We start from the raw sequence: 22,443 nt of genomic DNA on the forward strand, positions 1-22,443 counted from the left end.
TCCTCCTTTGTCTGTGAAATATGATGAGATAAATGTGATTGCGTTGCGACTCTTGTATGTATTTCTTATATAAAAAAAAAGTGTGCGTCGTAAGAATTCCTGAGACAGGAAAGAAACCACCGTGTTGTTTCCCGGTGTAAAACGTATGGTTTCTAAATTCGTTAAAGGCGGGAGGAATGCGACCATGACATATTAATGTAACCTTCATTTCCCCCCCCCCTTTAACGTATTTAGAAACCACACGTTTTACATAAAGGGCCATTCAAGTATTACGTAAGCAGATTTTCAGCCATTTTTGACCCCCCCCCCCCCGCCAGCAAAATTCCTTTCGTCAACAGCTTAGAATATTTCATATCTTCAAAAAGAGGTGGTTCATGACGTAAGCAACCTACAAACCCCCCCCCCCCTTGTCATAAAAAGTCAGCAAATTCTAAACCCCCTCCCCCACTCGATGCTGACGTAATACTTGAATGACCCCTAAGGAAACAACACACTCGTTTCTTTATACGTTAAGGGGAGAATGCGATCATGGCAGCGTCACACTCTCTTTGGAAAGAAGATCCCTTCTCATCATAAAAATATATATTTAAATTTGGTCAGTCACCAAAAATAGCACCAAAGACGCCAAGGTGGTATTTTGTTGTAGGATATATCGTTTAACCAATCTCGTTTTACTTATATGTATTTCGTATCATATATGATTAATAATCCTTTTTCAAGACGAATATATCACTCAGTTACACAGTGTATCATCATCAATTTCAGCCTAGACAAACCTTCAACAGTTGCCACACCCTTGTTTAGATAGACCCGTCATGAAGGGAAATAACATGTGTGTCGCCATTTATATTGCAATTTCGATCCGGATACGGCGTGGAATTATATCCGTCCAGACGGAAGGTACCAATTATGCTCTATGTTATACGGTCAATAAAGATGATTATCTGTCAATATTGATGTGGAAATGATGAAGCGTGTTCGTACCTCATAGGGTGAGTTCAGTGTAACAGAATAGCCCTTGTCTGGTGATTATCTCAGTTCTCGGAAAATTCACTGGTAACCATTAGTCGAGACGCAATTCAAGTGTCAAATTTTGCCGCTACGCAAGTCACCGATGTAAAACAAAATTCGTGATAAAACATTCGCGGACACTCTATTCACCAACAGAAAATTCTCCAATAATAGTTTATTGATACGAAACTCCCCGACAAAAATTTACGATAACAGTTCGTCGACACGCAATTCACTCACAACTAGACGCCATGTAATTAGACGATAAAATTAGTTGTCATGCAGTTAGACCGACGAAAAGTTCACTCTTAGAAATTCGACAATGCGGAAGTGACTGACTTAAAATTCACAGAAAACTATTCGGCTCCACGCAGTTCACCGATAACAGTTCGGTGCCATGCAACCCCTCTATTTCGGAATCCTATATTTCGGAAATTCACTGATAACAGTTCGCCGTCGGAAAACTTACCGATAACACAACTCGCATACACGCAATTCGTCCGACAGAAAAATTAACTAACAACATGGTCCCGAATTGTTATCGGTGAATTTCCCGTCGTCGGATTAGATGGCATCGAGTTGCTATCGGTAAATTGCGTGACAGTTTATTGTTGTCAGTGAATTGCGTGACGCCGAATTATTTTTTGTGACATTTCTGTCAGTGAATTGCGTGTCGGCGAGTTGTTATTGGTGAATTTTCTGTCTATCAACTGCATGGCACCAAATTATTAGCAGGGGATTTTCTGTGTATGAATTCTTGGAGGAAGGCATCATCTATAGGCGGTCGCTCAAGCTCGTTTGGGAAAAGAAGACCCTTCTGGAAGCGCGGGTCTCAGTCTACTGTATATTTCGAGAAAGGCGAGCCAGTAAGAGGGAAAGGTGAATATCCATCCCATATATTACAGGACAGAGAACAATAATTTTCCATCGGATGAGTATTTCTGGCGATGAGTGTATAATCCCACCCTCATTGAAGAGAAAATTCTTTCTCATCGTAAAATTAGACAATTCATCAAAATTGTTCAGTCACCAAAAAATAGCACCAAAGGCGCCAAACAGGCCAAGTTTTAACGCTTGACCAATTTCGTTTTACGTGTTTTTAATCATATAGAATTAATAAACCTTCCAGACAAATATATCACTATCAGTTTCAGCCCAGATAATCTTTCTGCAGCTGCCACACCCTTGTTTTGAGAGAAGTAACGTATATATATCGCCGTTTATTGCGATTTCGATCCGGATATAACGGGGAAATATATTTGGCCGGACGGATGGTATACCAATTTATTGTCAATGTTGCACGGTCAATATAGATGATTATCTGTCAATATTTATGTGGAAATGAAGCTTTCGTACCTCTCGGGGTTAGCTCCGTGTACCCGAACGGTCCTTGCCTGACGAATATCTCGTGGAGGATTATCCCGAAGGCGTAGATGTCACCTTTCTGGGTCCCAAAAGGATTTATGGATGGATATCGAAGGAGCTCTGGTGCTTTCCACAGCAGATCTACAAGCACAAAGAAAATAAAACACCAAAATATACTTAGTTAGAGAGAAACAGCAATGAAAGCTTTCGTCATAAATTCACCAAATCGATATCTTACCCATATACATCTCCAGGCTTGACAGATTATTATTACCGCGTAGAATAAATTTATGCTTTGCAATGTAATTTTTCTGGTACAGACATTTTCCGACTTACGAACAGGATCGGTTCCAAACATCGTACGTAAGTTAAAATCACGCCAATTAGCAGTGGTGTCAGAGCCGGGGTTGCAGTGGGTGCTCAAGCACCCACGGTCATTTATGACATGGATCCGAGCACCCCAGAATTGATACAGAAATTAAAATGTCCGATATAAAACTGAAGACGAGCACCCACAGTTTCGAAACATTTCCGACGCCTCTGCCAATTAGATGATGTGAGATCAGAAACACAAACGAGGCAGGCTAGACTACAGTATTTCTTAAAAGTATCTCCAAGGTCAATCGCCAAGAGTTCCAGATACACTATTTTAGTTTGAAACTCAAAAGTGATGGGCATAATGACCCTAAGGCATGCGTATAGCCACTGGATATAGCTTATATACTTATTCCAGTCACTTTACCTTAGACCATGGCCTAATAGCGAGGAAAACGCTCTTAAATGGTATTTTACCGAACTTTTATAGCGTAATCCCCGTCTAAAGAAAAAAAAAATCGTCGGAATAAATTGGTTGTCATACTCACTCCTGTAATACTGATGTTCAGCCATGGATCCGGTTTCAGCCGATGCTCGTAGTTCGTGCAGCCCGAAATCGGTGATTTGCAGAACCCATCTGCTCGTGACCACGCAATTCGACGATTTGAGATTTCCGTGAACTTTGATATCACTTTCGTGCAGGAAAATCATCCCCTAAAGAAGATTTTTAAGGGAATAAAAAGGAAAACATTTAACATATAAATATAGCATTTTGCAATACACAAGGCATTTTCAAAAAAAGGTTTACGGATATTTGGCCTCCGTCATTTTGTCACCGGTACATTTCACATTTTGCCGACATTTTGCCTGTCATCACCGTATGAGTGACGAAACGAGAGTGATGAGTGACAGTATGAGTGACCAAGTGAATACGTGTGATACATAGGCGGAGGCAGACTTGGAAGTCTGGGGGGGGGGGAACGGTGATTATTGTTGGGGGAGCACGATGATGATGTCAATTCATATATACACATTAGATCAGTCGACTCCACCTTTGACGATGGGGCGGGTGACCCGCCCCCCCCCGTACCTCCGCCCATGATGTGACCGTATGAGAGACCAAATGAGCACATTAACTCATACGATCACTAACTCGATCCCTCATTCGGTCCTTCATGCAGTCACGCACTTGATCACTCACACGGTCACGCATACACTTAATTGCACAGATAATTCACCTCATACGGCCACTCACTCATGCAGTCACTAGTCATACAGTCACTCATACAGTCAGCAGTCACTCATACGGTCACTTACCCACTTATATGGTCACTTACCCACTTATATGGTCACTTACCCACTTATATGGTCACTCACCCAATCACTTGATCACTCACACATTTATCTACTTATCTGGTCACTCATACGGTCAGGGCACGCGAAATTTCCGGATCCTTCCAAAAAAATGCCAGTTTCTCCAGAACCTGGTTATTATTTGACGCTTCAGAAACGATATCGATGGGGGGGGGGGGGGGAGGAGGGAAACTGGACTGACTCACCTTGATCAGATCGAAGACCAATGATGCGATGAACATGTTGTCCAATTTTAGGTCATCATTCTCAAGTATGTCCTAAATATTTGAGAAAAAAAAAATATCATGAATTTTTTCTAATTTAAAACAATGAAATAAAAACAGGTTACCTGTTATTAGTCATTATGATTTCAAAACTCTTGTTTCAAGTTATACACCACTTGAAAACAACAATTAAGTGGAAGCATTGTTGAATAACCAATGTTGAAATACTACGCCTGTCGGTAGCCTACACATAATTTGGTCCCGATGAATCAAACGGTTCCCGATATACTCTAGAGTTAAATGAAAACATCACCGATTTCTGTAACATATCAACAAACGTAACCGATTTCCGTTGCATAGAACAGTGTTTCTCAACCGCCAGGCCGCGGCCCGATACCGCACCCTGACATCAGTCAAACCGGGCCTTGAGTAGCTCACCGATTCATTTTCACCCATTTATACTCCATTAGGCATTCTTCTACTCACATAAAATAAATCAACCGGGCCACGGTCTTCCAAAGGTGGAGAACCACTGGCATATAAGATTCGAGTTTGTGATTTTGTGTTATAGAGTAGATTTAGTACTACTCTATATCAAACAATACATCACAATATAAGGCAAGACGAATATGATCCTATGCGGTTCGGATTTGGTGTATCGTCTTCTGCTGCCGCCAGAAAATATCGTTTCTAGTGGACGACGATCGCCTCTTATCTGTACCAATGGCGGGGGAGAATCAAACTTGTGAATACATTACAACTTCGTGCGAGCTGTTTATCGTTTCAAGTCCCCACCAGTGGACGACCGGCGTTAAAGTCCGACAGAGCGGGGGGTGGGGGGAGCGGTTGGTCTGGAGGCCTTAAGGTCCTGATAAGACTAAGACAATTATGTTGAAATTCAATATGCAAGAAAAGTACTTCAACAATAACATTAAGAAAGTTTCTAAAGCATCATCGTCTATTGCGAAAAGGCGGAAGGTGCTTCTTCCCGAGCACCTTCACGGATTCCCAACAGATCCTGAAGTAAAAGGGGCGCTTTCATCCAGTGTTTAATCGGATTATCTCTCCGTTCGCGTCTCTTCTAATCCTGAATTTATTTCTGATGGGAGCAGAATCCACGCCATTAGCCTGACTCTCGAAGCAGCTAATAACAACAACTTTTATATAAGAGAATCAACTTATACACACATATATAATTTCGAGATTCTCTTCATTATTCACCCTTCAGAGTTGTCTCGAAACACTCCCCCGTGGCTCGTGATTTTTCATGCTAAAAGCTTCTTTCGAAACGCCGTCTCGAGAGTTCAAAATTTGATTCCTTCAGTGCTCTCATCCGAGACATTCTACGGCAGAAATGTTCTGATGTCTCAGAATTTTAACTTCTTTCGGAGCCAAATAAAGTCTATAGATACTTTGCAATTTCAGAATTTTCAATCATAGAATGCCTCTGATCTTAAAAATTTAGAATTCATATAACTATGTTAAAAGTATCACTAAAGTAGGAGCTGTGTTGAAAATACAAAAACGCCGCAACAGGCAAAATGTCCAACGAGGTAGCTGAAAAAAAAAAGACTATAACCATGAGCATTGTTGGGAAAATTACTGAAATCCAGCGGCATTGTTGGAAAATTACTGAAATCCAGCGGCATTGTTGGAAAATTACTGTGACTAGAAGTCTGTTGAAAAACTGCTATGGAAGCAAACAATTTCGAAATGCCATTGCAACAAAAAGCAAATTTGAAAGTCCACTTATACAAAAATCAATGTTGAAAGATTACTGAAGCATCGCAATATAGATATTGGGAAAATTACTTTAAGAGCATTATTGACGTATATCATTTATTAGGAACATTATTGAAAAATCCCTGTTGCAAAAATCATTGTTGAAAAATCACTAACTAGGAGTATTGTCGGAAAAATACTGTAACTCTGAGAATTGTTCAAAAACCATTGTTACAGAAAGCAATGTGGAAAGACCAAGACCACTGTTACAAAAAGCTTTGAAAAGACAACATCGCAAAAAGCAATGTTGAAAAAGTACTTCAACTATGTGAGCAATGTTGAAAATTCATCGTTATAAGAAGCAATTTTTGAAAACCCTTGTTGCAAGGAGTAATGTTGAAAAACCATTGCAAAAAAAATGTTGTTGTCAGGAGCTATTTTAAAAAGATATCTCTTAAGCCGCATCAGCATTATTGAAAACTATTGCATCAAGTATGGTGAAAACCACTTCATCACCTGCAATAAGAGACATTGTTGGAAATAATTACCTTTATTGTAAGAAAGATCATTGTCAGAACATACTCATTCATCGGAAGTCAGCATGTAATTATACAAATACAAATACAACGCCACAACAGGCAAATTGCCGAACGAGGTGGCTGACTTAAGAACATCATGGATCCCCGAGCCATTTTTTGGAGGCCCTACCTACTACTGCTACACCACACATGCACCCCGCCCACCCCCGCGGAACCCCCAACGAATCGGTACATGCGGGAATGTGCGTGTACGTGTAGTGGTGGTGGCGTTGTATTTGTATTTGTATTAGTGAAACCTGACGTGAAGTTTTTTGTTTCTCTGTAATGCTTGTTATGTGTAGTGTTGCCATCTGCCACCAGTTTTTCTAACTATGAGTGAAGTGTTATGATTGAATGATTTATCGTTGTAGGACTGTTGCTCTCTGTGGCGAGACTTTTTAACGGGGAGATCGGCTCGCATTTGCGCCTTGAAGTTGGGAACCACAGAAAACCAACTTCAGCCGACCACATCATAACATCATCAATGAAACTGAATCAGAATAAAATTCAATGCGCAGGAAAGTACCCCCCCCCCCCCAACAATAACACCAGGAAAATGTTACAATATCACCCGTTCACAAAATGCTCCTCCCCGAGTACCTTCACGGATCCTCAGCATATCCGGGTATTTATTTTCCGAGTAATAAAAGAAGCATGTTTTATCCGATTTTATCGCATGTTTATCTTTCATGTTGTCTTTTATCGCACGTTTAATCCTATTACCTTCTAATCCTGCATTTATTTCCGGTTGGGAGCAGAATCAGCGCCATTAGTCCATTCTCGAAGCAACTAATAACAACAACAGCTTTTAAGAATCGACTTACAGGTATAAAATTTCGAGAGATTCTTGATTATTAATGCTTCGAAGCTATTTCGGAGCACTCTGTGACTGATTTTCCTGCTAAAAGCTCCTTTCTAAATGGCGTCTCAAAGTTCGAAAATTTGATTCCGTGAGCGCTCTCTTAGACATGGCAAAAATATTCTAATGTCTATGAATTTTAAATTCTTTAAAGTGAATGGAAGTCCCTGGACACTTTCGAATTTATGAATTGTAAATCGTATATGGAAACCATGCTTCTAATTCATAAAAAGTATTAACATAAGCAGGGCAGGACTTGGTCATTTAGCGGCCCGATGCGAACAAGTTTTGGGGCCCTCTTCAATATTACGAAAGATAATGTGGGGTAATGAGATTTGTGGGGGCTAAGGGGTAAGTCTTGGAATTCGGATCAATCAAAAAAAAACCAATCTTTCCCGAGGAGGTTCCAGAAAGCAAGTTCGTCTTAACGCATGGCCATACTGGATAGTGAAGGTGGACAAGGAGCCTCAAGTTCACGAGACTTATGCGGAACAAAATACAGTAGAAGTTAGAAGTCCGTTATAACAACAGCTCAAAACCACAGGAAAATTGAATTGTCTTTATAACGAATTTCTCGTTGTAAGTCGTACTCGTTATAACGGACTCTAATGAAAAAAAAAAATGTAATAAGATTTTGAATCGGGGGGACGTATTACAAGTCTAATGGGGTGACGGTCCCATAGAGAGACTTTTCCCGAGGGCTCGTCGCGCTGTCAAAATCCCCCCGAAATGAAAATGAATTCATTTCGAGCGGGAATTATAAGAAAATTCGAATAGACCAATTGGATAGCAGCACTATGCCGCAAGTGTCCAATCAGGACGCTGCATTAGTATCTCACGCAGGCTCACAGCTTCAATCTGATCACGACGTTTGAAGTGAACAGACGTACTTCTTCCGCTGAGCAACCGAGTGTTAAGATTTGGTATTCAACCCAAGTGGGAAACTCGGTCAGCGTGTGTGACTAGTGGTTAAATTTTCCTCTGAAGACAGCAGGTGATGAAAAGACCATTGGTGTTGAAATGCACTAGGACTTTTTATTTTCGTGTATTTGCCTTATTCGCTGGTGTCTTCTTAACCTTCGACATGGTTTCACATCGGTGATAGCGGTACATTTACACATCACTTATGTGGCCCACGGCACATTTACTGATCATTAAAGTGATCACAGCATATTTATAGACCGCTTGAGTTGCCTGCGGCACATTCCTAGTTTTTAAGCGGCCTATCGCACATTTTCAGTGACCCACAATTTCACTTTAGTGACACACGACACGTTTCAAACCGATCGAGCGACCCGCGGCACATTCCTAGCTTTTTAAGCGGCCTATCACACATTTTCAATGGCCCACAATTTCACTTTAGTGACCCGCGACACGTTTCTAACCGATCGAGTGGCCGACAAACCAGTCACGGCCCAGGCTCTGTCCCTCCAGGGATATAAGCCTTTTACCCTTGCGGGTTGGGTCGCGCTGAAGTGGTCCGCGATCGAGTGGCCCGCACTCTCCAAAAGAGTGACCACCCTTGATGAGGGTTTTCCGAAGTTAACCGTAGACTTGAATTCTTCACCAAAGGGTTCAAAGCAAACGGCGCAAAACATGGCAGCTCTCGAACTCAATAAATTCTCGAACCTTCCAAAAGGGAAAAATTTCTCCTCCAGAATTTGGCTCGTGCATCAACGGGGGGAAAAAAAATCAAATTTTTATCCCGAATACTTCCAGAAATATTCGGATTCCAGAAGAAATCTCAAAAATCCTCAGGAAAAAAAGAGCAACAATTTCTCCTGAAAGGGGGGGAAAAAAAGGAGGGTACAAGTAATAAATCTTTTCTGGTATTAAAACTCGTAATAACTTTTGGTGAATTTCACGGTGAAGAGAGAGAGAGAAATCGATTTTTCCCCTTTAAAAGAGGAAAACTTAATCCAGGATAGAAAGGGGAAAAAATTCTGTGACATTTGGAAGTAATTAAATGATCTTTTCCCGAAACATTTTCTTCTTGGGAAATAGAAGGTTCCAGAAATGAACAATCGTTTCCGGAAAGATCGTCTTCCTTTAAATGTACGTATTTGTGATGAATGAAGAGATTCGGAATTTTAATCCTGGATTGATTAGATTTTTCACGAACGGAATACGGTCCGGGATTTGTTTCTAAGCCCCCCGAAGGGAACAGGGTAATTAATTTCTGGACATTCGCTGTTGTTTTTTTTTATATTATTCATCGACGGACTTGGAAGAATATAATTTATACGGTGGCTTATCTTATATGTGGATATGACATACATTCTTTAAGCCCTTATGGCGGGGGGGGGGGGGAGAGATCTTCAACTCATGGCCTGCGGGCCACATGTGGCTCGTCGAAGGGATCGAAGGACACTGAAAAGACTTCTTACGTACTCACACGTTCATGGAAATGCTGGAAAGGGGTCATTAAAGTATTACGTCAGCATCGGAGGGGAGGGTTTCGGATTTGCTGACTTTTGATGACAAGGGGGAGGGGGGGTTTTGAAGGTTGCTTACGTCATCAACCACCCCCTTTTTGAAGATACGAAATATTCTAAGCTGCTGACGAAATTTTGCTGTCGGGGGGGGGGGGCGTCAGTGTTTTGCTGACGGGGGGGGGATCAAAAATGGCTGAAAATCTGCTTACGTAATACTTGAATAGCCCCAAAACTGAACCTCGATGACAAAAACAAATGAAATATTGAAAATTAGGAACGTAATCTCAGTCATTTCTGAATTAATAGGGGAATAGTTTCTGTTGGTGTGACCCAACTGATGGATGAAAACTTACTTCGCAATTCATGAAAATTCGAAATCAATGAGAAAATATTTTCAGGATTATTGAAAGAAATCTAATTCCAGAATCATTTAAACAAGCATATTTTTAAAATCGTTGAAAAATATTTCCAGAATTATTTGAAAAAAATTATATATTTCCAGTATCATTGGAAAAATATTTTTAAAATCACTAAAAAAAAAAATAGTTTCATAATCATTCATAAAAATATTTTCAGATTTGGAGAAAGATTTATGTGAAAAAAAAAAAATAGTTCAATTTTCGACCACCAGGTGAAAAAGTTTCTTTATTGAATTTTCCTTTTTTCCCATGGACCCTATAGCGTATATGCCAAGTTTCAATGGTATGCGTGTAAGATTTAAACATAACTATTTTATTTACATAGACATTATCGTTATATCGTCTTTCGTCCGCCGCGTCGTCATTCGCTCTCCTCGTCGTCCCTCTGCGCACGCGCGCCCACACATACTCGCCAGTCCTGCAAATCTTCCGTCCCGGAAGATCTGATTTTCCGAAACACCCACTTCTTCATGCACTCAGCATACCCGATAATCTTCAATGGTATATGGTCATAATCACACCAACCTCGTCGTGTGCGTCTTTCACTTTGACTTTTGCCAGTCTGTCGAGGTTTCCAAACTGTGACTGCGTCTTTACGTCCTCAAACTGAGATCCCTTGATCGCGATCAAATCAGCAGCACGGCATTTTTCTGCGGTCTTTCTGTTTCGTCAGTCACTTCACTATAAAATCTTATTAATCTCTCTCTTAAGTCTACCTGGGACACTCATTATTTTACTCACATCTTTTTGCGTGCAATTTTCATCTCTTTTTTTTGGCAGTTGATCCCATCTTACATCACAGTCTAGGCTCAGGAAATTTGCAACAAGCTACTGATCTGTTTCACTCCATTGCTCAACAATTACAGCCAGAAGGTTTTTGTATTCCTCGGAGCCATGCTCGCACCGGAAACCATTAAAATTCCCGAGTCTCTTTCGAGATTTCCCCTATCGCCGTCACACCTGAATATGAGTTCATGCAATTTCTTAACAATCTTTGCGGACGCGCTCTTTATGTTGGCGTTAATTTGAGGGATTCCACCCAAACAAATAGACATTTTGTTCGTTGGAAACTGATGAAAACGCACTCACCGTGAACACTTCAAAATCGTCGTCGTTGATTTAGCGTGGTTCGTCGTCGTCGAATGGAAACTGTCATCGTCGAAAGGAATTGAAATTGTCATCGTCTTGAAATGGCGTCGTCACCGGAAAGAAACTGTCGTCGCATCTTAAAAATTTCGAGAATGGTCGTCTTAGGAATCGTCGTCTCGGACAATCCCCGAATTTCGAAAGATATAAACATAATTATTTTATTTACATAGAGTTATAGACATTATCGTTGTATCGTCTTTCGTCCGCCGCGTCGTCATTCACTCTTTTCGTCCACTCGCTGCACACGCGTGCCCACACATACTCGCCAACTCCATTCCGGAAGGTGGCGCCATCTCTCACGTACGCCCTCCAGAACGGGCGTTATATAGGTCTGAGTAGTTTCAGTATATAGACACTGCTCAGACCAATATAGCACCCGTCAGTATACTGACACTACTCCACCTATGAAGCGACCGTTTAGGAAGACGTATTCCATTGAAACTTTTCATATGCGCTATAGAGACCTTTGGAAAATGTAATAAAAAAGAGTCACTTTTTTACCTGGTGGTCGAAAATTGAACTATTTTTTTATTTCATAAATCTCTCCGTGGTTAACTACTCAGAGTACACACGGGAACTTTAATTACAATCACCCTGCATGTTTTGCACTACGCATCGCTTTAATTTCAGCCATTTCATGGACAAAATAACCGCTTAGTCTTTGTGTGTGACGGAGCGGAAACCTCGGGCTTTTTTCAACTAATTTCCTATATATATATAGATATAGATATTTTATTCTATAAATATTACATATGATGCATAGTTGCGTCCCGAATATCTTTCAGGCTTGAAAGATATTCGAAAATATACGTGAAAGATATACGTGACACGCATAACATCCATAGGCTGTGGTTTCGGATAATCCGTTTATTCTACTACGGTGGGGAGCGTTATTGGTTTCCGAGGAGCGATCCATTAGAGCTGGACACGATTTTATACGCTTATACGTCAAAATAGTACGTATAGGCTGATTTCGACCATCCATAATATAGCAGCAAGATGAGAGTTTTATTATGAAACCTGTAAAAAGCTGGTGTCATATTCTAGGTTTAATCTGAGAATGGTAACTGTGTGAGGAAGACTGTTATATATGTTATGGATTATGTATAGGCTGATCGATAAGTAGTGTGAGACCTTGGTACAGTGTCAAAACCTCTCCTGATAAAAATGACTACATAAGCAGGCGTGACTACAGCAATTAACAAGTAAGCCAAAATCACTAATTATACCTTTGAAAAAATCAAAGTTAGAAAAGGGGGCTGATGTTAAAATTGATAGACGTTATACCGATTTTGACTTTAATTCTGATTCATATAGGCATAGGCGTACGCAGAATTTTCTCAAGGGGGGAGGGGAGCTCTACCTGTTTTCCTGCAAAATAACACTATAATCTAGGCTTGGGGGGTTAGAATCCCAACCCCCCTTCTTTGCGCATGCCTTAATGCATAATAGGTCTTGTAATGTTTATAATTCACTTCTAATTCATCCGTTTAGGTTTGGAACGGCAGAGAATCGTCTTACGACGGCGGCTGATCCGATTTGAGCGGGATGACACGCGGAGCTAGTGACACAAGATTACCGAAAACGCGAAATGACGCATGAAAATGATGACAAATGGTCATGAAAACAAAGTCAGATGGCACGTTGTTACTAGAAAAGTGTGGAGAAACATGAAATTGCCACAGAAGCAAAAAGTGGAATGACGTTGAATGAGAAAAATCTCAGAACCACCGAGAAAAATGAAACGTGAAGATAATGTCATAGGCTCAACGGAAAAGTTGAATAACATATGCAAATGCCACTCGGTCACCGAAAAAATGATACATCCTGAACGAATAACTAAAATACCACATGTTGGACGAAAAAGCGAAATGACATGTGAAAATAATGCAACCGGGTCACAGTAAAAAATATATATGTATAAAAAAAATGACATGCGGAAAACGTGCATGAAAAAACGATGGCCAAAAATGTAGAATGTCACGTGGTCACCGGAAAAAAATTATACGTGCTCAATGAAAAAGTGGATTCACACGTGCGTAAAAAAAAACAGTGATATTACTTGCGTTCTACGAAAAAAAAAATGGAATAACACATGAAAATATTGTTATAGGGTCGGCTGTAAATAATAACACAAGCTAAATGAAAAAGTGGAATAAGACATGCTCAACAAAAATAGCTTAACGACTCACAAAAGAATGAAACGTGGTTAACAAAAAAGTGGAATGACCCATGCCTAACGAAAAATAATGTAATGCCATGTGAAAATAATGTCAAAGGGTCAACGTAAAAAAAACTGAAATCACACATGTTCAACAAAAAAGTTTGATGACGCAAAAGAATGAAACGTGGTCAACGAAAAAGTGGAATGACACATGCTCAACTAAAAAATGTAATGGCACGTGAAAATAATATGACTGAGTCACCGTGAAAAAAAATTTATGCTCAATGGAAAAAGTTGAACGACAAAAAACAATTATGGCAAATATTCACTAATAAATCCGAATAACATACGTTCAACAAAAAATTGAAATGACACAAAGTAATTTCAAATATTCCCCGGAGAAAATAACAAACACAAATTTTCCATGTACTGTATATTATGAAAATTGATAAACACATTCAAAATATGGATCCAGAAAAATTAAGTAAAAATTCGATAAAAAAAATTAGCTTCTCATTTTTAAAAAATATAAATTACCGGAAGAAAAGCATTGAAAATTCAATTCCGCAATTTATCGACTCAAAGATAACTGTGTAAAAAAAAAATTACCTCCAAACAAAAATTTAATAAATTAATTTCTAAACAAAAAAGAAAATCAATCTCTGAAGCTAGAATTTTGAAGATTTCAATTTAGAGAAAACAATGTATTTCAATGTAAATAACATTCGGGGGGGAGTCTTTTTGTTTGAAGGGTAATGAGATCACAGTCCTCGGCCCTCCTCCTCCTCCCAAGGGATTTGTCTCGTGTGGGTTTTTGTTGGTACTTACAGATAACATTGTAACCAACTAACTCCAACTACTCCAAACAGAAGTTTTTTTTTTAGTTAAATTCGAAAACAAAAGCGAGAGAGAGAATGTTTTGAATCTCTAAAGGAATTAATTATCGGATGTAAATTAAAAATTTGCCGGCTTTTCAACTGGAAATATTTGCAAAACTGCACGTTGAATAGATGTTATTCAATTTTGTTTTCCCTCTCTCGATGGAAGAGAAAAAAATAAAAACTATCACTGGGAAATGATTTTTTAGTCAATTTTTCGAATTTTAGTTTGATATTTCCGATTTCTCAATGGAAAATTTCAAATGCAATTTTGTAAAGAATGGAAGGACCGATGGAAAAATTTTCAACTTGAAGTAATTGGGTGTCTTTATTTTTGAGCTGAGCAGTCGTTTTGATGAGATATTCCGTTTTGTCCCGTATTTTCACGTTTTTCCCGAGGATGATCGTTTTGCGAAGAATGCAGTAGAACCACTCGATAACGGACACCTACGGGACTGTAAATTTTGTCAGCTAACAAGGAGCGTCCGTTAACTAATAGCAAAATACTTTGTGTCGTCGACGTAATTCAAAAGAGGGAGTCGTCCAGTATGGGAGGTTTCATTGCATTTACATTTTCAAAATCGCTGATACGTAAAATTATTACATAATTTTATTACTTATGATTATTTTTTTCCGGTCTGCAAATTACTTCCCTTATTTATTTATCTTTTGCCGGTCAGCAAATTATTTATCCTATTTTTTTCTTTTTTTTAAAGCGCCGGAGTGGCATGTTGGTAAGATGCTCGTCTACCACCGTGAAGGTTGCCGTCACGGTCCCAGGTTTAAATCCGGGGTGGGGGGGGGGAGAGAATATAAATACGATATTTTCCTAATGTGCTTGAGGCAAACAGATGGTACCTTCGTTTCCAATCCAACTCATTAATGACAGTAAATTGCAATATAGCGATATGGCCAGAGGTGGTGTTTGGTGAGGTAGTAGCCTATTTATTTTTCACTGGTTAGAAAATTATTTATCCTTTTCATTATTTTACCGGTCAGCAAATTACTTATGCTATTTATGTTTTTACCGGTCAGCAAACTATTGCTTCTGACCGATCCACTCGGAAAGAATATCATTGACCGCGGTGAACCCATTGTTTCACTATTTCTCACATTTACGTAATTTGTGTACTTTTTTTCGGTCAGGAAATTATCTGTCTAATTTATTTATCTTTCCTCTGGTCCGCAAATTATTTTTCTCGTTTATTTTTTACGGATAAGAATTATTCTTGTTATCTGTTTAATTTTTTCGGTCCGCAAATTATTTTTCCTATTTATTCTCCCATAAATTGATGCGATGATTGTAAATATTTTAAATCGTAACGAAAACAATAAATAATTGTATCATCCACATATTTGCGGATTTGCAACTGAAAGCTTCATCAGGTCTCGGTTCGAATCCCCTCAACGAAATGCAGATTCAACCGCAAATGCGCAGTATCTAATGAAATTAAATCTCTTGGATGCATAAATTAAGTTATCAACGCGTTTTGAATTTTAATTGATGTTTCACTAAATTGTGGCAAATCATCTGGGACACCCACGCACACATTCCTGTTGGAAGATGCTCTCTCTCCTTTTGAGTTATTCAACTCCTTACAGGAAAGTCACTCATACGTACTTAGACAAAACCACCAAACGTAACGATGGAATCAACATCAAATGAGCTCGACAAAAAGGAACCACGAAGCGTAACTAATCAACGTTTACATGCATCGGTAAGTCATTTACGCCAAGTCGGTCCCAGATGATCCTGATGCCGTCTCATCTCGATTTTGTTGTCACAAGAGCCGATTCCACCGCCCACGTTGCCTCGAAATTCAAACTCTCCCATTTATCTCTTTTGTTAACAGAGAGAGAGAGAGAAAGAGATTTCTCTTTGAACTAAAACTAATTAAGAATCATTCAGATAACAAATAACAGGTAATCGGCACGGACATAAAAAAAACTCACCTGGAGACTCCCTTTGGTGCAGTATTCCGTTACGATATATACGCAGTTGGGGAGGACGCAGGCCCCGATAAACTGGTTGATTTGGTCGTGGTGCATTTCCCTCATCTGTTAACGAGAGAGAAATTTGTCACTGACATTTATAGAGAATATACAAGGTGATTAAACAGACGTGGAAACCAAAGCAAAGGGTAGTGTGAAGCGTCGTCTATCGAGAGATTTTGTAGCTATTTACATACCACTGCAGAATCATTGCTCCTTTCACAAAAGGAACCAACGGGAAAGGCAAAAAAATTCTAAAGCGTTTCGAACCGCCCTAGGCGCAGTGTTCAGAAGATAACAACTATCAACACTGACTGGGGAACTCACTTGGGTTGGTTACGAAATATTAACTTCCGGTTGTTCAGTGGAAAAGATAAATACGTTCGAGTATCAACGTTGTGGTCACAATCGGGGAAAGGGTGGGGGGAGGGGATTAGAAGTTGTGGTCTTTCTTGAAATATTTGAACTGACGTATTTTCTCTGCTGAGTAGCTGAGAGTTGAAAGCTTTTATTTCTTCACATTTGGTGAATTTTTTTTTCACTGCTCTCTGCGGACCCCCATGCCACCAGCAATGGCTTTCCTCCCCTTTGATTTCCTCTCGTGCCCCCACCCCTTCCTTTCACTTCTTTCCAACTCGTTCTTCCTCTTTCTTTGCCTCATTCCTGTTCATTTTCGTCTCACCTTGCTTCATTTTCCCTATTTACTTCCGTTTTGTATTCCGTTACTTCTTTGTAACTTACAACTCCATTATCTTCCTTTTTTATCCTTCCTTTCTAATGTCGTTTTTCATTTTTCTCATTTCTTCACATCTGTTTTTTTTACAGCTTTCTTTCTATTCGATTTTCACCAGTGACTTTATTAGAATATTCGTTGTCATGGGCAGCCACCCCCCTCCCCCAGTGTCAAAAGAGCCTGCAGATCTAATGTATGTTCGTATATATGAATTGGTATCATCATCATCATGCTCCTCCAGCAATCATCATCGTGTCCCCCCCTCCACCAGCCTTTACGTCTATCTCCACCTATGCTCCTTATTCGACCGCAAGGGAGCCATATAGTCTCAGGTTCATAAACAATGATTTAAAAATACATTATTAACACATATTTTAATGGAAAATGAAGAGAGAGTGAAAAAAAACGAACCGTTTTCATTTCTTTTTTAGTTTTTCTAGAAACGTCGACGATCTTTTTGCTGAATTTGAGTTGCTTGACAGCTATCAATGTTCCTCTAAACATGGCCGTTTGAGTGAATATTTGGCCGACGACTTTGGACTCGATCGACACGTGACTGGCAAGGCTCATCTACGTATATAACATTTAAAAAAAAGAGAAAATAATGCACCATTGCAGAAAAACAATTCTTTCAGAAATTTAAAAGACATCAAAAAGATTCTAATCCGATCACCTGAGTGAATAACAATAACTTAATAATAACTGAATAGACAATCCATTAGATGTCGAGAACGTTAAAATCTCTTCAGAGAAAATCTTTTATAAAGAATTTCCATTAAAAATCAATTTCTTTCAAAAATTAAAAAAGGAAGGGAAAACTTATCAGTATGTAAACATGTAGTTTAAATCAAATTAAAATCTTCTTCATGTTGAACTTTAATGTTGAAATCTCACGGAAATTCGATAGAATGTAAATTCTTTTTGCTGATTTGCATACACAAATAATCTCCAATATACAGTGCATATATGTATTTTTCCTCTCTCCTGAGTATACAGTGTCCTTTCCCCACACGGAGCTGATGTTTCGAAAGTCCTTTTCATCTACTTGATAAAATAACTTGATGTTTACTCTATAGTTTGCTCTCGTGTTCTTCTATACAATAAAAATGAAACTGATTTTATCATATCGTTGCTGTTAGTTAATGATAGGCTATTAAGTGAATTTCAGTCTTCTTTCGAACTTATTTCTTTACTCTTCTTCCTTTCTCTCTTCATTTCGTCTTCCTACTTCTTGTTCGTTTATTCTTATTCTTTTTTCCTTGATTCTTCCCTACGTTTCTTCCATTTTTAAAAGAAGTACTTTCCTTCTTGCTTCAATTTTTCTCTTCCGTTTTCCTATTTACTTCCCTTCTGCTTAATATTTTCTCTGACATACAACTTTATTTTCTTATGTCTATTCCCTTCTTCTTTCTTGATGTGTTCTAAACATTTCATCTTTTCTTCCTTCGTGTTTATTCGCTTCAACCTCTACTTCTTTCATTTCATTTATTTTGTTTTTGCTATGTTCATTATTTTTCTATCCATCCTTTTTTTTTACTTCTCAATAATCACTCTGTTTCTTCTCACCTTTTCATTTTTCTTATTTTCTCACTTCTTGTTCTTTCCAATTTTATGATTCGGTTCCCTCCTCCCTTCACTTCTTTTTGACTCCTTCCCACTTCTTTCCTATTCTTTCCCCTTTTCTTACTTGTTTCTTCTTATTCTTTCCGCTTCTCGCTTCTTTCTAATTATTTTCCTTTCTTACTTCTTTCTTATTGTATCCCACACGTCGTACTTCTTTTTTATCCTTTCCCCTTCTCACTTCTTGCTTATTCTTCCCATTTTCACTTCTTTCTAAATCTTCTCCTTTCCCACTTCTTTCCCCTTTTTCTACTGTTTCTTATTCTTTCCTCTTCTCACTTGTTCTTTTGTGATTCCCTTTTTCCGCTTCCCTTTCTTCTTATCCTTTACACTTCTTTATGATTTTTTCCTCACTTCTATCATTTCTCTCTTTTCAATTTTTTTCCTTTACTTTTTTTTCTTATTCTTTCTCCTTCCCATTTCTTTTTGATTCTTTTCCCTTTTCACTTCTTTCTTCCCTTTGTGTTTCTTCCTAATTCGTTCCCCTTATGCCTCATATTCTCTTCCCTTTCTCAGTTCTTTCATATTCTTTCTCCTATTCTTATTTCTTTCTTATTCTTCCGTGAGGGCGGGGTGCCCAGGTCGATAAAGCACTGAAATACCAAAGGATGTTTAGAGGTATAGCGAGTTCATACCCGGTTTGTCCTTGTGAAAATGGGAGACACATGGGAGAAACCGAAACGGCGATATGACCAGAGAAAAACAAGAAAAACTCCAAGTATAAAAAGGCTGCCTTTCGCAATCAGCAATAAATTGTAAGTCCTGGTCTAATTAGCCCTCGTGAGCAGAAGAAAATTACCGTTGCGAGACAGAAATGATCAAAATGATCAATTATTCTTCCGCTTCTTCACTTATTTCCTATTGTCTCCCACTTCCCAATTCTTATTCTCCCCCCCCTTTTCCACTACTTTCTTAATCTTTCTCCTTCCCCTTTCATTTCGATTCTTTGTCTTCTCCGATTCTTTCCCAACTTCTTCCCTATTTCCCCTTTGCATCACTTTTTTCCTATTAATTCCACTGTCTTTGGACTGTTATTACTGAACCGCACCTGTGCCACCAAAACTTTTCGTTGACGAATTGGTACACACCGAAAGTTTTGTGCTTGTATATGAGTGTATGTGCATCTCTAACGTATTCATCAATGTTTGAGGTCTGGGTGTTGTGTGTTCGAAGTGGTGCCATCTATCATCAAAAACGTGAAATGAAAGTGGCAGGCATATGAATTATAGTGATTGTATGCTTGCGAATCTGTCTGAGCTCTGGGAGTCATACGGCTCGCATTCGCGACTTTAACTTGAACAACCGCACGAAACCAATTTCAGCCGACCAACACTGTGTGCAGCCTGCGGGGATCAACCTGAGCCATCGTAATACCCACGAGAGAGCACAGTCGCAACTATTTGCACAGCTATTCATCAATGTTTCTCATAGGAATTCGGTTAAAAAACATTGGGATAGAATAAACCAGTTAGCAAGAAAAGCAGAAGTCAGAAGGTAAAAAAAAAGGAATGGTCAATAAAGAATAAATACGTGGAAGAAAACAGAAGGGGGGTAAGGAATGAATATACGGAAGGAAAGATAAGAAAGTTGTTTGAGAAGTAAGAAGGAAGAAGATAAGGAAAGGGGAAAAAGAAGAGTGGGGTATATGATGGGGGCAATAATATCAAGGCACAATCTTACCCTACTCGAAGATGGAACCATTCCGCCCACACCGCATTTCTGGAAATCCTCATATTCGATCTTCCAGAGTAGACCGTCTATTTCTTGCTCGTATTTCCAGTTCCTAAGGAAAGAGAGAGAGAAAAGTAGAAACACGTGGCAAGGAAACATTGGTCTATAAAAATGTAGACGAAAAATACAAGAGTGAAATCATTTATTTCTCCTCTTGAAAGGTCGCTCATTGAAAACCCTATAACCCCGGTTCATAGCAAACTTTCGAAAAAAATTAACGACATTTTTGTTTCCTTGCTATAGAGAATGTTCTCTTATTAAATGCTGATCAAGAAACGCTGTATTTAACCACTTCACGTACAAGGTTTTCGAAAAAAATTTCGATTATCTCTACTTAACGAATCGGCGATAAATATGGTAACCTTGTCCTAACCTAGCCACACGTTAGAAAGAAGAAGAGGGAAAATATATAAAAGGAAAAAGTGTAATATAGATAATATAGATAAGACAATCTTTTTTTTTAGAGTTCTCTTCCGTTCTTACACATTACACACACACACGTATATATATCCACGTAGAAAGATAGATTATAAAGAAAGAAAGGAAATAAAAAGCAACTCCAGTAGATAATAGACAATCGTGATAACAGGGTTTCTATAAAGCTCCGCGATGGTGAAGAGAGAGAGAGAGGGGAAGGAAAACACAGAGAACTTGTTTGAATTTATTGCACTGTTGTTTGGAAGGAATATTTCACCCGTGATCGTAAAGAGGTTAATATTCTTCTGCCATTCCTACATGCTACATGTTGAGCTATTTTCCACTTGCTTTTTACTAATATTGTAAATTTAGCAAAAAGAGGAAAAATGCTCCTTTTTGAAAATAAACTCTTAAATTATAGAATATTATAACTTTTCGTTAGCGCTTATTCATATACCATAACATAGAAGCGTAAATTATTATTGAATTATTCAGCTACACCGGATTTTGAAGGAAAAACATTTCTCTGGATATTATGTCGAAAGAAAAGTCTACTGCTCTCCAATGGGAATCGAATTCAACATTCTAGCGAACCGGGCAAGCGCGCCATTCATATACAACCACTAGAGACATGACCGATCCTTCTTTCACTGTCTCGTGACGCGCTGAAGTAAAGGTTCAGTAGCCTCTTTCAACTTCAGCAAATGGCCGCCAGGTGGCAGCAGTCGCGAGAATGTTTTTTTTTCTCAGCCCCATACAGAAGGGAAGACTTTTTCTGGATATTATCCAGAGTCGAACCCGGAAGGAAGAGTCTATTTGGCCTCCGCCAAGGAATCGAACCCAGTCCCCTTGCTTACCGGAAAAGCGCGCGATATCCGTGCAGCTCAGTAGGTAATGAAATCGTTTCTGATGTTGGGTCTAGGTCAATTCGTTGCGCTCAACTTGTCGCGGGACAATTCGTCGTGCTACAAACTTGTCGCGGTACAAATTTGTCGCAGGCTCATTTCGTCGCGGTACAAATTTGTCGCAGACTCATTTCATCATGACAAATTTGAATTGTTTTAAAATTCATATGTTTGTTGTGATCTTATAAGTAGGGTAGTTGCTTTAGGCGTAAAAAATGGAACTAATTTTTTTTCTCATTTATTGGAAATGTTCTCCCTTCCCATCTGTTTTAATTTTTATCAAATGAAGGAAAGTATTCATTGAAGTCATTAAATTTTTAAAATTTAATTTTTACTATATAAGCCGCATTTCTGTCGGGACTTCCATTTCTCGCAATGAGGGATGTTGATGAGCTCACCCAAATAAAAAATTGAGATCAAATAAATTTTTAAATTTTAATTTCCACCGTATAAGCCGCATTTCCCATTTTTTGTCGGGATTTGAGTCCCCTGAGTACGGGTTTGAGTCCCCTGAGTACGGGTTTGAGTCCCTTATAAACGGAATGAATGGCGGTTTTCAGCCCTCCCCCCTTC

General features: G+C 39.0%; 1 protein-coding gene across 1 annotated transcript in view; it reads right to left on the reverse strand.

Annotated features, from left to right (window-relative positions):
- The window catches only part of LOC149067383 (receptor-type guanylate cyclase Gyc76C-like), a 315,737-nt gene that overhangs the window by 53,912 nt on the left and 239,382 nt on the right, over window positions 1-22,443 (reverse strand). Inside the window, exons 10-15 of the mRNA XM_089252906.1 lie at window positions 20,498-20,600; window positions 17,609-17,767; window positions 16,426-16,530; window positions 4,251-4,322; window positions 3,240-3,405; window positions 2,368-2,517 (exon numbers count right to left, since the gene is read on the reverse strand). Coding sequence (XP_089109032.1) covers window positions 2,368-2,517; window positions 3,240-3,405; window positions 4,251-4,322; window positions 16,426-16,530; window positions 17,609-17,767; window positions 20,498-20,600 — 755 coding nt within the window. The remainder of the gene's footprint in view (window positions 1-2,367; window positions 2,518-3,239; window positions 3,406-4,250; window positions 4,323-16,425; window positions 16,531-17,608; window positions 17,768-20,497; window positions 20,601-22,443) is intronic.

The sequence above is a fragment of the Pholcus phalangioides genome, unplaced genomic scaffold, assembly GCF_987345545.1.
Source record: "Pholcus phalangioides strain wild (caught in Gottingen) unplaced genomic scaffold, Ppha-v1.0 ptg000031l_1, whole genome shotgun sequence".
NCBI lineage: Eukaryota > Metazoa > Arthropoda > Arachnida > Araneae > Pholcidae > Pholcus > Pholcus phalangioides.